At 37.8% G+C, this 17,636-nt stretch overlaps 1 protein-coding gene across 1 annotated transcript; it reads left to right on the forward strand.

Annotated features, from left to right (window-relative positions):
- The first annotated feature begins 4,555 nt into the window (after window positions 1-4,555).
- Window positions 4,556-11,911, forward strand: LOC134674974 (keratin, type I cytoskeletal 10-like). The gene is made up of 6 exons (XM_063533118.1): window positions 4,556-4,568; window positions 5,075-5,202; window positions 6,853-6,936; window positions 7,961-8,038; window positions 10,665-10,710; window positions 10,782-11,911. The coding sequence occupies exons 1-6, from the start codon at window positions 4,556-4,558 to the stop codon at window positions 11,804-11,806; spliced, it is 1,374 nt and encodes a 457-aa protein (XP_063389188.1). The 3' UTR covers window positions 11,807-11,911.
- The last annotated feature ends 5,725 nt before the right edge of the window (window positions 11,912-17,636 follow it).

Below are 17,636 nucleotides of genomic sequence, written 5' to 3' on the forward strand. Positions count from 1 at the left end.
TATATAATATGATCAACAGTTTGGAAGAACAGCCGCATATGACAGTTAAAATAAAAAAACCGATCATTCTAGTAGAACCTACTTATTTATTGTATAAGTTTGACACTTAACGATATGCCTCTACCAAGATGGAATTTCCAAAAGGCACAGTGGGATGGATTTGCAACATACATGGACAACTCCATCAGATGGATTCCGCCAAAAGCCGAAAACTACGAGAGATTGGTTGGTTTAGTCATTTCAGCTGCCAAAAAGTACGTCCCCCGAGGCTTCCGAAAAACGTACATACCCGGGTGGACCAAGGAAAGCGAGCAACTTTACCAACAGTACAAAGAATCAGGCGATCAGGAAGTAGGACGTGACTTACTACAATCTCTGGATATCGAACGGAAGAACAAATGGGTAGCCACTGTTGAAAAGCTTAACTTCAAAACATCAAGCAGAAAAGCGTGGAAGGTACTCAATAAACTTACAGGCAAAACTGGGTCAAAAAATCACAATGTTTCTCAAAAGCTTACGGACTCCATAGGAAAACGCATTGTAGAAACATCACGTGTACGAGGAGACCGTGCCACTACTAGAAACATTAAGATGCTGGCCAATAAACTCAAAGATACACTCCCAGATGACGCAAATCTGTCCAGGCCGTTTTCAATTGATGAAACATCTGCCGCTATTAATCAACTTGCTCTAGGTAAAGCAGCAGGGCAGGATGGTATCTACAATGAATTTATTAAGAACCTCGGCCCTAAATGTGTAAAATGGTTAGCAGCTTTCTTTTCCGACATTCTAGCTAGAAACAAACTACCCCCAGCGTTTAACTTCGCCAAAGTAATTGCTGTACTCAAACCCGAAAAACCTGCTTGTGATGCAAAGAGCTACAGACCAATTGCCTTACTTAGCTGCACGTACAAGCTACTGGAAAAGCTACTGGCGTTCAGGATAAGCCCGCTTATCGATAAAATTGTCCCTGTGGAGCAAGCGGGATTCAGAAGTGGTCGTAATTGTGTTGATCAAGTCCTGTCTCTTACATCACATATAGAAGCTGGGTTTCAAAAGCAACTAAAAACTGTGGCCGTCTTCGTGGACCTATCCGCAGCTTATGACACTGTGTGGAGACAAGGGATGCTCTTTAAGCTAATGAAGGCGGTGCCCTGCCGACGAATCACAAATCTAGTAAACAACATGCTCAGCAATCGGGAGTTCGTTGTGTACCTAGGGGACAAACGAAGCCGTGTCAGAAAACTACAAAATGGCCTCCCACAAGGTTCAACATTGGCGCCGCTACTGTTTAACCTCTACACATACGATTTACCGAGCACGGCCTCTAGAAAATTTATGTATGCTGACGATATTGCCCTAACTTACCAGCACAAAACGTTTAAGGCCTCTGAGGAACAACTCACAAGTGACTTGGTTACAATAAACAACTACTTCAAAACGTGGAGATTAGTACCAAACGCTAGTAAAACTGAAGTATCAACATTCCACCTACACAACCAACTGGCCACATACTGCCCCAAAGTCACTTTTGACGGTAAAATCCTGGAATACAACCCACAGCCTAAATATCTTGGCGTCACTCTTGATCGTTCGCTGACATACCGATCTCACCTGAGCAAGTTAAATAAGAAACTCGTAACTCGCAACAACATCTTGCATAAGCTTACAGGCACGTCTTGGGGAGCTAGCGCGGAAGTACTGCGCACAAGTGGGCTTAGCCTGGTGTATTCAGCAGGAGAATACTGCGCCCCGGTTTGGTTGAACAGTGCCCACACAGACAAGATCGACGTCCAGTTGCATAAAACTATGCGCTGTATATCTGGCACGATACAATCAACCCCCCTACAATGGTTGCCAGCACTGAGCCACATACCGCCTCCCCATCTTAGAAGGCAACAGGCTTTACTAAATGAAGCCAACAAAATAGCTCGAAACTCAAATCTACCGGTTCACCAGGAATTTATGTGCCCGCCTCGACATCGTCTGAAATCCCGACATCCGCCCTACCAGACAGCACAGTACCTGATGGAAAAGCCGTTCAATATAAAAACAAGATGGAAAGACGAATGGATAGCAAACCCACCCAGGGCCGATGTCTCTAACTATGACCCCACGCAAAAGCCATTTGGCTTCTCGGGCTCTAGACGGGACTTGTGCCAGCTGAATAGGCTCAGAACCGAACATGGACTCTGTGGGGATTACATGTTTAAGTGTGGCTGGCGAAATTCACCGGCGTGTGATTGCGGGGCTCCAGTGCAGACTATTAATCACATCATCTACGACTGCCCCAAGAGGAAATATACCGGAGTTTCCCTGGACCTGCTCCGCCCTGATGTGAACGCAACCCAATGGGTGAAGAAACTAGATGTTAAACTATAGTACCTATTCAATAAGCAATTATAGGTGAACCAGGATCTATTGAGGGTGCGCCATGTTACGGAAATTTGTTGGTACTAATTTCTAGCAATGGCAACAATTTTAATAATAGACAACATCTACCCTCTATGATAGTTGTCAATATTGACAATGTAAACATTGATTTGTCTAGTTTCGTGTGAATTATTATTAGACTGCAATAATCATGCCGAAAGTTTTAGATTTTACAGAGAAAAAAGTTGTAAATAGTGTATATAGTCATTTATTGGAAAAAGAAACGTGCGGGAGAGAAATTTCTTCCATTAGAAAACATAACGAAATTAGCATCTGAATTGACGGGTAAGTTTCAAACTCATGGACAAATGTCACTATAGTCAGGTCGTCACGATTTGGTTGATGTCTTGTAATAATTTGATTTGTGTATTAGGTGTATCGCATGCATCGGTATCACGGATTGCTAGCAAAGGGCGTAAGGGCGGAATTAAACGACCAAACCTAAAAAAAAGAAAACAAAAAAAGTAAATAGATTTGGATGATTTTGATTTATGTGTCATACGTCGCGTCGTAAAATTCACATATAATGTTGAGAACGAGTCAAATTCCTTGATGACTGAAGAATATTTAAACCCCGATTTCAACTATGCTGAATAGAACATATTTGGTACGTTAAATAATTTTATTTGTAAAATTATCTATATAAATTCTTACTTATAACTCTTGCGTTACTTATTGACTTTACGCTATTCATTTTATCTAAATCGAGTCAGCCATTTAAGCGTAAAAACCGAAGAAATATCCAAACATCAAACTTCGCACTTATTAAAGTTGTCGGAATAAAACAAAAACCATCTGCCAATTTCCATTGTCCCCACTATACAAATTGTTGCTATATAAAATTCAAAACGAGCGCCCTCTTGACAACACTCCCAAAATTCTGGTTTACCTATAATTATCAAGCGACTAGTTTGTAGCCATACGATTAAATAAAAATAACTTAACGATAAAATAGTTCTTTAAGAAAGGAGGTGTCAATTCGTAGTGCTACAGTATTTATTTTAAAGTTAAACAGATAAAATGTTGATGCTTAGTTACCATTGAAATAACAACTGCTTAGCAACTGGTGGCACCCTGGCTGCTGACGTACGTGATTGGCAGTGCGTATAGGTATTAATGACAGCAGCTTGAATTTGATTGCTTAGTTACCACTGACTTTTTAACCGTTATTGTCATTGTGATTAAATAAGGATGTATGTGTTAAAGAAAAACTCAGAAGTTAAGGTATTTGTGACGAACTGAAAGTCTACGTGAAAATGACATCTTAGATGTCCTTATTTTTGTGACGATTGAAGTGTATATGTTTTCTTGGACACCTTGCCCGCTCAGGTATATCTGCTGCTGACTGTACTCAAATTTCGGAGCATCACAACTGTTCAATAAATTCGTTACACGCCATGGTCAATAACATCAGAACATGCAATTTGTCACCAATATAAGAGCAGCGACTTTTCAATAAATTCGGAACATATAACGGGGTAATAATATCAAAAAGCACAGGACGTCAAAGGTATCTACGCAGTCAGGATGATCATAAATATTGAAATACAGTAACTAATTTAAACTGTGACATACAGACTTAAGGTATTATAGTTTCCATAAATGATGCGATCTTTATGATCATCCTTACTGCGTAGATACCTTTGACGTTCTGTGCTTTCTGATCGTAATTAATCAATGTCTAAATCATGCCTGAAACAGAAATTATATGTGAAGTTTATTTGATGTAATGTCAATCATTAGACAAAAAAATAGAAGATTCAAATTTTCGAGAACACGTAAAAAGTTTTTTGTGCTTTCTTACAACTCCTCAAATTGAAATCACTGTAAACAATCATTTTGTTTTAAATCAGCTACCTACATTATTTACAACTATATGTACTTTGATTTTAATTCTTAAAACTGATTCATATATAATTTTTTGGATATATTTATTAATTAGGATACAACACAATTACTTGCAGTTAAAATAAACAACACAACAGAAATCGAGCAAAACACCATTGAAGATCCGGACATACGAAATAACTCAGAAGAACTATCATTGGATATTGATAATGCTGTCAATAGCTTTTTCGACAACCACATACTGCGATTCAAGGCGTTGGGAAAAGACATAGCTATGTCACACACAGGTAAGCTATTTACAGAAGTAGTGCGTAATTGATTTCCTTCGTATTTTCACGGAAATGTTCGTATTTGTCATACTACTTCAGTCAAACTCAGTGCTTTTTGTACCGAGACTGACTGAAATAGCAAGACACGTTCGTATGTTACCGTGAAAATACGATGTAAAATAATTATGCACTTACTACATCTGTACACTCGGTATATAAGAATAGTAGTATCTAGAACACTGGTATGGAAAGATATCTTTACTGCACAACATCTGAATAATCCATTTATACCTACAATGATTATAAAAATATATATAAATAGATATATTGGTATCATATTGATATGGAGATTTCAAACCATAGTTTGAAATTTTTGTTTTCAATTATATGCATTTGACGTCAATATAATTTATCCGGATAAAGGTAACGCGAAATTCAAGTTTTGATATTATATTAAATTTCTAACCAATAGCAATACAAAGGGCATGAAAAAACATATATTGTTTATTATTCTTATGTTTCAGGTGACGAATTCGTTGGTAGAAAGAAACGTAAAGGAGGGGGTGGAGGTGGGGGTGGTGGAGGTCACGACGACGGCAAGAAGAAGATGATGATGATGGCGATGATGTGTATGAAGATGAAAATGATGATGGTAAGATAGATCCCAATTCAAAACTAAATAAATAAATAGTTTAAAAACCGGGCAAGTGCGAGTCGGACTCGCGCACGAAGGGTTCCGTACCATAATGCAAAAAAAAAAACAAAATTAAAGCAAAAAAAAAACGGTCACCCATCCAAGTACTGACCACTCCCGACGTTGCTTAACTTTGGTCAAATCACGTTTGTTGTATGGGAGCCCCATTTAAATCTTTATTTTGTTCTGTTTTTAGTATTTGTTGTTATAGCGGCAACAGAAATACATCATCTGTGAAAATTTCAACTGTCTAGCTATCACGGTTCGTGATATATAGCCTGGTGACAGACGGACGGACGGACGGACGGACAGCGAAGTCTTAGTAATAGGGTTTTTTACCCTTTGGGTACAGAACCCTAAAAACACAAGAAAAACACGCTTTGAAACCTGATCGTGTTCAAAGTATATTACGTGACCTTTCTCACAAGTGCAAACACGACTGTGATACGATATTCCATCATGGAATGCCAGTGCCTATCTTCCGGCTTCATCATCAGACCTTGAAACCTAATCGTGGTCAAAGTTCATTACAAGACTTTTCTAACAAATCCAAATAAGGCTTCTAATTTCCTTTGGCAGGATTGGTCCTTAGGACCCAACTCTCAACTTGATCTTGATATCTATGTCGGCGGCCGATCGTAAGATCAGGCATATCGTGAAATTCCTAGGCATATCGTGAAACGTGAAAATCCTTGACTCGTTCCCCGAGTCGACGGAGTCCCGCTACGCTAACGTGGTGAATCACTAACGGCTGAACCGATTTAGATGAAATCTATGTCTACATCTTTGATTTAGTTGAAAATGATACTAAACTTGACATAGAAACCTAAACTTAAAATATTATTAACCTCAGACGTAGCCGACGCTTAAACCCCTCCCACCCCCCACCTGCATCAATAATCTGGGTGGCTCCACTTCTTAAATACCTACATTTTAGGAACACAAAGATTAATTCTGTCAAAGGAAATCTCTTATTTAGTAAACGGCGCGCCGTAGTTAACCTTTTCATAGCCTGAGCACACTCGACTAACAATTTTTTTCAGAGGAATTGTCGTAACACGTCAAAAAGCTAAATAATGCCGTATAGTTGAAACTAGAGATGCCCCGAATAGTGAATTTGGCCTATGGAATAGGTACCTAATATTCGGCCCCTCTGTCGGCCGAATACCGAATATTGAGCGACCGAATATTCGGCATGACATGCGAACCTTTTGAGTAACAATTATGAAAACTTTTCGCCAACAAATCACAGCGTTTTCTAAGATATATTTTTATGTTGAACAGAATTAATGAATGTAGTTAGAGTCAATCAAATCACACCCAAAATAAAACATTTTGTAATCAACAAATGCTCAAAAACGTGCCTTCGTATATAACTACTTTCCAAGAATACGTTTTAAATATGAAATATACCTATTTTTTGGTTATATTTTTGAGTAGTTTTTCTTTTTGGTGCAACAGATATTCGGTATTCGAATAGTAGGCAACATTCAGCCGAATACCGAATATTCGGCAAAGTGGCCGAATAGGCCGAATACCGAATAGTTTCCGAATATTCGTGGCATCTCTAGTTGAAACACCATTGTTTTTGATGATGTCTTCTTCCAGATGATCCCGGCGATGATGGGCATGATGGGAATGATGTCATTCAAGGGCATGATGTTCAGCATGATGACCTTCATGATGTCAAAGGCGAGTATTGTTTTAATCATTGGGCTTTGGCTAACTTCATTTTTAGCGACGTAAAACTTGTTTTGGGTTTTTGGGTCAATATTAAATAAATAAAATAAAAATAAAAATGTTTTATTGCCACAACTACCAAAAAAGAAAAAGACACACAATACACGAGATACACGAGAGAAAAACAAAATACACTTCATTTCACAAGGACGTTAAATATACAAAACATGCACAAAAATATGTGGTATAGGCAATGGGTACCAATCTCAGCTTTTTGCTAGATATACACGCGTATTCGTGAAACGAGATAATCACAAGATCTAGAAACGATATAGAGATCAACTAGATTTACATTAGAATATCGACTAGATGTGACTTGGATATCTAAGTCATAACTTGTCGAAATCGTTCAAGAGGACCTCCAGAATCGTGGAAACGTCAAATTTGACATATCTATCTCGTCGAAATCGTTCAAGAGGACCTCCAGAATCGCGGAAACGTTAAATTTGACATATCTATCTTACAAATAGTTATCTTTAAATTATCCATATAGTAACTTGCTGAGGTCTAGTAGAGATCTAATGCATTTTCAGAATCGAGCCGATTGTCAAAAAGTTTCGATCGTTTGTTTGTGGCTTTGATTTTATAGTTTGTCAAAAGACTGTCTCATTTCAATGATAGACAGAGAGAATTATACTATCTTTGTCTTAGACTAGTACTAGCCAACTATAAAAGGATCAGTATAGTTTTCCTGGTTCTTACTAACAAATTGGTTTGACCAACTACAGTAATCTAGGTGAATATCTGCTTTAACCCCATTTATTGTTAGTGACAATTATAAAATAATGCAAGCAAGTGCGAATCGGACTCGCGCACTACGTAGGTTTCCGTACCATTGCTAATATACGGAATGATTTTTGTATTTGTCGTCACGTCACAAAGCAAATTCAATTATTAGTAACAGTAGGAATAATAACATATTATGTATTAAATTATTAAAATAATCATAACGATGAAATGAATGTTCTCTTTTCAGATGATGTTATTAATGAAAATTCTCGAAAAGAAAGGGGGTGGCGGTGGAGGGGGGGGCGGCGGCGGCGGCGGTGGTGACGTAAGAACCTATTTATAGTTTGTTTTATAACATTAACCTCTAGCCGCCCAGAAACCTATAAAAAGGTCTCCTGTTCCATTCTAATTTGAACTTTGTGTCGACAAAATAAAATTTCATTTTGCTCGGCAAGGTTTGACGTATGGGGGGCGGCTAGAGGTTTAATAATAATTCTATGTACTCATACAGTTACACAACGAAAGCGGCAAAAATATCTGACACGATCTTATTTGTAAAGCCTGTCATGGCTCCTCTACACGATGCAATGGGCCAACGCCGACCACTCCAAGGGACGCATTTATGCGTTAGAGGGAGCAAGTGATATTGCTATCTCATTCTACCGCATGGCTGCGTCCCTTAGAGTGGCCTGCGTTGGCCCATCATGTAGAGGAGCCATCACATATTTTTGCAGCCATCGAAGTCATATTATTGCGGGTGACTGTACCTACAAATTTAATGTCCACAATACAAACACCTTAATTAAATTATTGACCAGTGCCCTGTTTATCAAAAGCTTATAACTCGTAATACAAGTGGAAGTACCTTTCTAACAAAAGCTGTCAAAAAGGAAAATCTTGTAAAGTTTTGTCAATCTTTTTTTATTTCGCGTAATCAGTAGTTTATTGGCTATTAGATGAATGCTTTATTTAATTCCAAATTTGAGTAATTTTTTCACAATTACCACTTTTTAGTCGAAAGGCGGGTTTTTTAAACAAAACCCTAAAAACTCAAATAACTTGAAAACCAATGAGTTTTTGACCCCTGGTTGACTTGACTTAAATCACTGCAAATGACCCATAGAATAACCCCATTCAAAGAATACGGCGAATTTTCAATCACCTGTATAAATCTGGCAAAAAATAAATGAAACGCTCGATTAATGATTAGGTATATCTAGGGAATGCAAATCGGTTATTTTCGGTTATTTTTTGTATGGAAATAATCGGTTATTAACCGAAACCGCGGTTATTACCATACAAAAAATAACCGATTTGCATTCCCTAGGTTATCCTGGGTTACTTGTAACGCCTGCAAATATTCATGAGCAATGTTCCTAAACAGAAATAAAGTTAAGACTTTATTATTTATTTTTAAGAAGGAGCACAGAATAAATAATAGTACTAGGTACAGAAGACTCGCTCTCTAACAAAACGCGTCTGTCACGATCAGCACAGATATGGCCGCTAGGTGGCGACAGCGCCACGCGCGGCTTATGGCAAACCCCAAAATTGGGGTCCAACGGATGGACTTTTAGCTACCTATAGCAAAGCGACAAAATCGCGGAGTGAGCCACGCCTGGAAGGAGTTAGTTCGAAATCTGAGCGCTTGTTCAGTCAGCAGCAGAAGTTGCTGAGCGGGCGAGGTGTTCAAAATGATCTTGACGTGACTTTATTGTTAAGAGAATAAGAGCGTGTCAAGGTAATTTGATCACCTCGCCCGCTTAGCAACTTCTGCTGCTGACTGTCCTGTAGTAATTTTGTAATTTATTGATAAATAACGTAACTCCAAATAAGTTTTTGGCAAAAATTTCATTTTTGGTACAAGCTTTTATCGCCGACTGTACTTTTTTTTCCACAGGCAACTAATACTCATCGAGACAATTCTAAGAACCCCAAACACAATTAGGTTGCGTTGTTTCATCACAGAGTTCCTATGGCCACCTCCTGTCTCCATCATCAGATCAGCTCGATGGTACCATAATATTGCATTGTCGTCCGATGTATGCAAAATTTCAGCTCAATCGGAAACCGGAAAGTGGATCATTAACTTGCAAGATTTGATTACAGACAGACAGACAACGGTCAGGTGAAACTAAATAAAAGCTTGTAAAATAGAATTTTCCGGTAGGTTACCTTTGCAGGAGGTTCTAGGCTTTTAGATTAGATACGGCCATGGAATTGGATTTCTTTCCCACTTCGTACCTTGTCACAGTGATAATTAGAGATGCATCGGATAGTAACATTGCTTGATTTCGGAGTAAACAAATTGGATTTAAGAAACAGACACGGTCATAATCGTACTTGTATATTATTTTAAAACAATTTAATCATTTCACTGACTTGCAAGCGCATTCATTTCGAACCTAGAAATGAGTCCGCGCGAACGTTTACTAGGAAACAGGCCAAACCTGCAGAATGCGCAACTGAAAAACCGTAATGTAATACGGGTAGGTATTGTTCCGCTGGCTGAATATTCGGCGGTCGGATACCGGATATTCGGCCGATGATTAGGCCATAATTGGATTTGCAGCTGCGGTTAGAAATGGAATGTTACCATAAACCGTATTAGCTTATAAAAAAAATAAAGTAGGTATATGTTGTCTTTTGTATTAGACTTACGAAATAATTTTGTTACTTAAAAGTCCTAAAATACAGTGGCTAACTGTTAGGTTTGGAACTCATACGTATTATTTGTTGAGTTACCACTTGATCGTGCGGCAATATAAGCGAAAAATTGGTTCTAAAATGACATTCTGCAAAATAATTTTCAGCAATGACTTAAAGAACAATTCCTATGTTAAGTTTTTAACATATTTTATGGCATTATTAAGAAACACGTAAACACCTTTGCTAGGGAATATAGAGATACATGTGCCAAAATATTTATCACATGTCCCAATTTTTCCCAGGGTTGGGCAGCAGGAGGCGGCGGCGGCGGAGCCTGGATGCCAGCAGGTATTATACCAGTCTAACACAATACACACAAGTCTCTAATAGCTATAAAATAAAAGTTCAAATTTGACCAGGTGGACAAGACTACGGCGGCGGCGGCGGCGGCGGCGGTTACGACGCAAACGGCCAATGGCAAAGCAGATCCATCATCGAAAACGAAAAAAACGAACCCATAATATCTTACGTCACGCCTTTAGTCAGATATAATAACAATGCAAATGGAAAGAAACCGTATTTTACGATTAAAAATCTAAACGACGAGGTTATTAAAGCGAATGTTCAATCGAGAGAAAGGAGAGATATTGTCAATGGGTTAGAAAGTCAAAAACAAAAGAATAAAGAATCAATATCATACGTTTCGACTGAAAATCAAAACGACCAGTTTATACAAAATGCAAAAGAGAAATCAATCAAAACGATATCGCTTAACGACGTGTTGCAAATCCAAGATATCATAGAAAATGCAGAAGTTGAACCCAATGAACCTCTTTTAGAGAATAATAATAATAAAGCAGAGGAAGAGAAATATTCAATACTAAATAATATAAACGACGACATTTTAAACGTGAATAGTGCACCAAGGGAAAGAAGAACCCGGGATAACTTGCAAAGTCAGTCTACTATGAAAAACGTAGAAAAAGAAACGTACGATCCAATCATATCATACATTACACCGTTAGTAAGATATAACTCTAACGGAAAACCGTATTCAATAATAAAGAACCTAAACAACGAAGCTATCAAAAGAAATATCAAATCAAGGAAGAAGAGAGGAATAATCGATGTCTTACAAAATACTTACCAGTACTGGATTAATCAAGTTCTTGGGCGATATAAAAACAAACTCAACTATCCAAAATACAAAATTGTAAATGGAGTGAAGTATGTTTACTATCCTTTACGGTATATTCAGAAAGCAAAGAAGCCTAAAGTTTTAACTGACGGTAAGCCAGAAGAAGTTAAAACAATAATAACGGCTGAGGATTTCAATAAAGGGGAAATAGTAGAAGGGCCTGTTGAAAGTAGAATGCATAAGAAGAAGCTTACAAAAATGAAAGACAATGTAAGTGAGACGGTTGATGATAATCCGTGGGAATGACTATATTATTTGATGAAGTTTTATGTATTGGAAAACATAGTTGAACCAGACTTCAGAGCGTTTATATTTTTGTAAACAAATATATTTTGAGATACATACCTACTTGTGAACAAAACAAGAGCGCGTAGATACTATTGTATGTTTCTGTATAATGTAGATACATAATGTTATTAAAATGTTGAATGGCATCTGTTATTTAGTTTATTAACATAATAAGAGTCAATTAAATTGGTAAGCCTCAATATTTGTTTCAATTGGCCTGATGACTTTAGAAATCCCTCTTAATAAATAAATAAATAAAATAAATAAATAAATATTATAGGACATTCTTACACAGATTGACCAAGCCCCACGGTAAGCTCAAGAAGGCTTGTGTTGTGGGTACTCAGACAACGATATATATAATATATAAATACTTAAATACATATAGAAAACAACCATGACTCAGGAACAAATATCTGTGTCATCACACAAATAAATGCCCTTACTGGGATTCGAACCCAGGACCATCGGCTTCACAGGCAGGGTCACTACCCACTAGGCCAGACCGGTCGTCTTAATATGTCGATACACTTGTATTGGTTCCGAAAAACACAATATTTCTCTATACTCATAATAATACAGTAATTTTATACATTTAGCGTTTAGTTTTAGTTCTGATTTTATGCAGACTTGTTTATGATGTTGGCCCAATGAATAATCCAAGTTTGAGGCCTTGAGCTCCGAACGCAACTTCGTCAAAAATCGAAAAAAATCGCGTAATTTTCAGAGATTTTTAAGATTTGGGCGATTATAACCCTAAAGGGCTAGTTTTTGATATTACCTTCTCAGGACGTTTTTAAAATGGACTAAATTTGCTACAATACGAGACGGATTGTCTCTGTACATGTAGTTTCCGAATTAAAACCTTTCAAAATTTATAATTTTTAGAAATTGTATTAGTTTGCGTTTGTAACAGCGCCATCTTTTAGGAAATTAGGACATCAAACTATATCGGCTCGAAGAGAATGTTACATACAAAGAGGAACGTCTCATCTTACTTGGAACAATCTTTTTTCTCGAATACACAAACAACTTGCTCTGTAAACTTCAACATCGATTCAGACATACCAACAAATCTTGGATTTTATCTGGAAAATAAGTGTTGCCACCTGCAGTTAAAATAATCCCGTATTTAAAACCGTAATACAGGCTGTGTCTGAACTTGGGGCTTTAAATCCAGGGCTCGATTCTACTCGCCAAACTGAGCTACTTTTATTATGGCACCAACCCCGAAATCCCGAATTTTTTTTTTTCATACATTTTGGCTGATCAGATGTCGACGTTTTCTATGGAAAAGCCAAAAAAATTTCCCCGATTTTAGGGTTGGTCCCATAGTAAAAGTAGCTCAGTTTAGCGAGTAAAATCAAGCCCTGGATTTAAAGCCCCATGGTCAGACACACCATGTATACCGCCATAGTAGTAGGACAAACGATTATTATCGGGTTGTTAACATTAGTAAACGTTTATGAATAAGGGGGTAAGTTTGGCACTTATGAATAAGGGGGTAAGTTTGGCACTTACGAATAAGGGGGTTAGTTTGGCACTTACGAATAAGGGGGTAAGTTTGGCACTTACGAATAAGGGGGTAAGTTTGGCACTTACGAATAAGGGGGTAAGTTTGGCACTTACGAATAAGGGGGTAAGTTTGGCACTTACGAATAAGGGGGTAAGTTTGGCACTTACGACAACTGTCATTACGGCTACTCAACTTGAAGAGTATTATTGGGTCAAAAACATTATTGTGTTACGTCTTTCCTGTAGACATACACAAGAGTTAAGGGCTATAAAGGTAAATTTTCTTATTTAACCCTTATCCACGTGAAAAGGTCCTCCTTTTATTTGGAGAACTATGATAAAATCATTACTTACACGCCCACAAGCTGTTAACTATTGCCCACAGGAGAGAAAACTAGTGTGTTCGCGCGAACTGTGATGAACTGTGTGTGTGTGATTTTTCTCTCCTGTGGGCAATAGTTAACAGCTTGTGGGCATGTAAGTAATGATTTTATCATAGTTCTCCAAATAAAAGGAGGACCTTTTCACGTGGATAAGGGTTAAATAAGAAAATTAACCTTTATAGCCCTTAACTCTTGTGTATGTCTACAGGAAAGACGTAACACAATAATGTTTTTAACCCTTTTACATTTTTAATTTTAAACTAATCGCAAGGTCTACATAACAGCTCACAGAGCCACTAGTAAAACAAGTGCGAGTCGGACTCGCGCACGAAGGGTTCCGTACCATAATGCAAAAAAAAAACGAAAAAAAAGCAAAAAAAACGGTCACCCATCCAAGTACTGACCACTCCCGACGTTGCTTAACTTTGGTCAAAAATCACGTTTGTTGTATGGGAGCCCCATTTAAATCTTTATTTTATTCTGTTTTTAGTATTTGTTGTTATAGCGGCAACAGAAATACATCATCTGTGAAAATTTCAACTGTCTAGGTATCACGGTTCGTGAGATACAGCCTGGTGACAGACAGACGGACAGACGGACGGACGGACGGACGGACGGACGGACAGCGAAGTCTTAGTAATAGGGTCCCGTTTTACCCTTTGGGTACCCCATATAACCATTCCAGTCGCAGAATCATCAAAGTGGTAACTAAATGTCAGATGTGTCGTAACAGAGTCCACACAATGTGTCTAGAATTGTTTCGAAACAAAGTGTCGTCGCCGTGTGTACACTTTTCCGTAACAAGGTGTCGACACATTTGTGTGCACTTTGCGTGCGGTTTGCGACTAAATCTGACAGCAAATTTGTGACAGCAAATGTCAATATAAAATACCTCTTGAAAACCAAGGTTTGTCAAACTACTATTAGTGTCTCGTGTGCTCGTAAGTAATTCTAGTAAGTCACATGGGCGATGCAAATGATAATAATCGACCAAAACCATATAAACACCCAACACCCGTCAACCTTTTACAGAAAAGTTTTTAAAGAAATGCAATAAGCTACTTAGGTCAGCCAACGAATGCTCAAAAAAGTTGTAGAGGGAAATGCTCGGAACACAATTTTTGACTCTGTAACTTGGTTTAGACAAGTTAGGAGGTGAACATATCAAAAGTCCCCGGCCGTAGCCCTTGAGCGGGGGGAAGAGAGGGGGCTTTGAAGGTCCCATTTTCCGGTTTTTCGATTATATCTCGGAAGCTATGCATCTTAGCGACATGTCCACTTATACAAAATAAAGTTAATTTAATTTGTTACAAGTTTATTCAGTCAATTTTTTCGATATGTTGAATAGTTTTTGAGATATCCGCACTTGAAAGTTTATTTAGGGCTCTCAATTTTATCTTGATATATCTACATCAGTGAAGGTGATGCTAGGCCGTGTATGGTATCGTTTTCGTATAAATCTGGGTTGCTGAATCCATTTAAGGTATCACATTCACACCATTCCACAAAATTAAAAAAAAAACTTTTTAGGGTTCTGTACCTCAAAAGCAAAAAACGGAATCCTTATAGGATCACTCGTGCGTCTGTTTGTCTGTCTGTCTGAATACACAAAATAGTTCTTTACCTATAGATGACAGGAAAACTTATTAGAAATGTGCAGTCAAGCGCGAGTCGGACTTAATGTACGGAACCCTTAATACGCGAGTCCGACTCGCACTTGGTCGGTTTTTTTTAAACTCCTCTTGACGCTTAACCGCTGAACCGATTTCGTTGAAATTTGGTATAGAAATAGTTTGCGTCCCGTAACAGGACATAGGATAGATCTTATAACCAAAATCATCTTTTGAAGGTGTGAAAAGTGGCGTGGAAATTTGTACGGGAAATCAATAACCACTGAACCGATTTATATTAAATTTGGGATGGTCTACATCTTTGATTTAGTTAAAAATGATAAAAAAAACATGACTTCAAACCTAAACTTAAACAGTATTAACTTCAAGAAGTCAATTCTGAATTCCCCCTACACCTCATTTCACACTTTTGAAGGATGATTTTTGAGATAACTTATTATGTCCTGTCTCGGGACTCAAAATATATGTGTACTAAATTTAAATTAAAACTGTTCAGCAGTTTAAGCGTGAAGAGGAGTTTAAAAGAAAGTAAGTTTATATGTTTTTACTTTGGAATGGTGTCAATGTTATGGTATCCATAACTAAATTTGGTACTGCGAATTTATACGAAAACGATACCAAACATGGCCTCGTAGCTTTACTGTTGTAGAAGTCAAAATAAAATTGAGAGCCCTAAATTCTTATTACTTGACCAAACTTGTGTAGAAGGAAAAGGAAAAATAAAAGTCTTCGGCAGGAATATAAGACACAAATATAATTTTTTTTTGCGTTACTATTTCAATCATCAAATATAAACTTACCTTGATTATATTATTCTAGTGAGATCCTCATAGATAAACAAAAACATTTACTTAAAAAATTACAAGGTCGAAATGTCACGGAACTTGTGAGAGTAATACGTGAAAAATAAAAACTTTTATGACAAAAAAATCTTAACACAATTTAAGAAGCATCCCATTGCGTCGAGGAATCATCTGTATTTTTGCTTGTTTCATTACCTCCTCGCTTCTTTTTTTGTCTTTTGTATTCTGTAGCAATTTGTTAGATCTGAAAATAAAGATAACTTGCGTCGTCACGGATGTCGATTAATAGGTTTTAGGGAGTGCAGAATTCGAAAACGATGATCATTTTATAATCCAAGATGGCGGCTACGTATTTTGTCATAAAAGTCGTCATGAATATCGTTTTATAGGTTTTAGGAAGTGCCGATTTCGAAAATGATGACCAGTTTGGAATCCAAGATGTGTGCCGTGCACTTTGTCATAAAAGTCGTCATGGATAGTTGGCTATCGTTTTATAGGTTTTAGGGAGTGCAGAATTCGAAAATGATGACCATTTTGGATTCCAAGATGTCTGCCGTGCATATAAGCCGTCCGTCATATAAGCCGTCATAGATGTTGATTTATACTCGTAGGTGTTAGGAAGAGCAGATTTCGAAAATGATGACCATGACCAACAAAACGACATCCATGTCGACTTTTAACATAGTGCATGGCCGCCATCTTGGATTCCAAAATAGTTATTATTTTCGAAATCTGCGCTCCCTAAAACCTATAAAACGACAGCCATGACGACTTTAATGACATACTGTATGGCCGCCATTATGGATTCCAAAATGGTCATCATTTTCGAAATCAGGGCCCCCTAAAACCTATAAAACGACACCCATGACAACTTTTATGACATAGTGCATGGCCGCCATTTTGGATTCCAAAATGGTCATCATTTTCGAAATCTGCGCCCCCCAAAACCTATAAAACGACACCCATGACGACTTTTATGACATACTGCATGGCCGCTATTCTGGATTCCAAAATGGTCATCATTTTCGAAAGCGGGGCCCCCTAAAACCTATAAAACGACATCCATGACGACTTTTATGACATAGTGCATGGCCGCCATCTTGGAATCCAAAATGGTCATCGTTTTCGAAATCTGCGCCCCTTAAAACCTATAAAACGACACCCATGACGACTTTTATGACATAGTGCATGGCCACCATTTTGGAATCCAAAATGGTCATCATTTTCTAAATCTGCGCCCCCAAAACCTATAAAACGACACCCATGACGACTTTTATGACATAGTGCATGGCCGCCATTTTGGATTTCAAAATGGTCATCATTTTCTAAATCGGGGCCCCCTAAAACCTATAAAACGACATCCATGACGACTTTTATGACATAGTGCATGGCCGCCATCTTGGAATCCAAAATGGTCTCATTTTTGAAATCTGCGCCTCCTAAAACCTATAAAACG

This window comes from Cydia fagiglandana, chromosome 21, assembly GCF_963556715.1.
Source record: "Cydia fagiglandana chromosome 21, ilCydFagi1.1, whole genome shotgun sequence".
NCBI classification, from domain to species: Eukaryota; Metazoa; Arthropoda; class Insecta; order Lepidoptera; family Tortricidae; genus Cydia; species Cydia fagiglandana.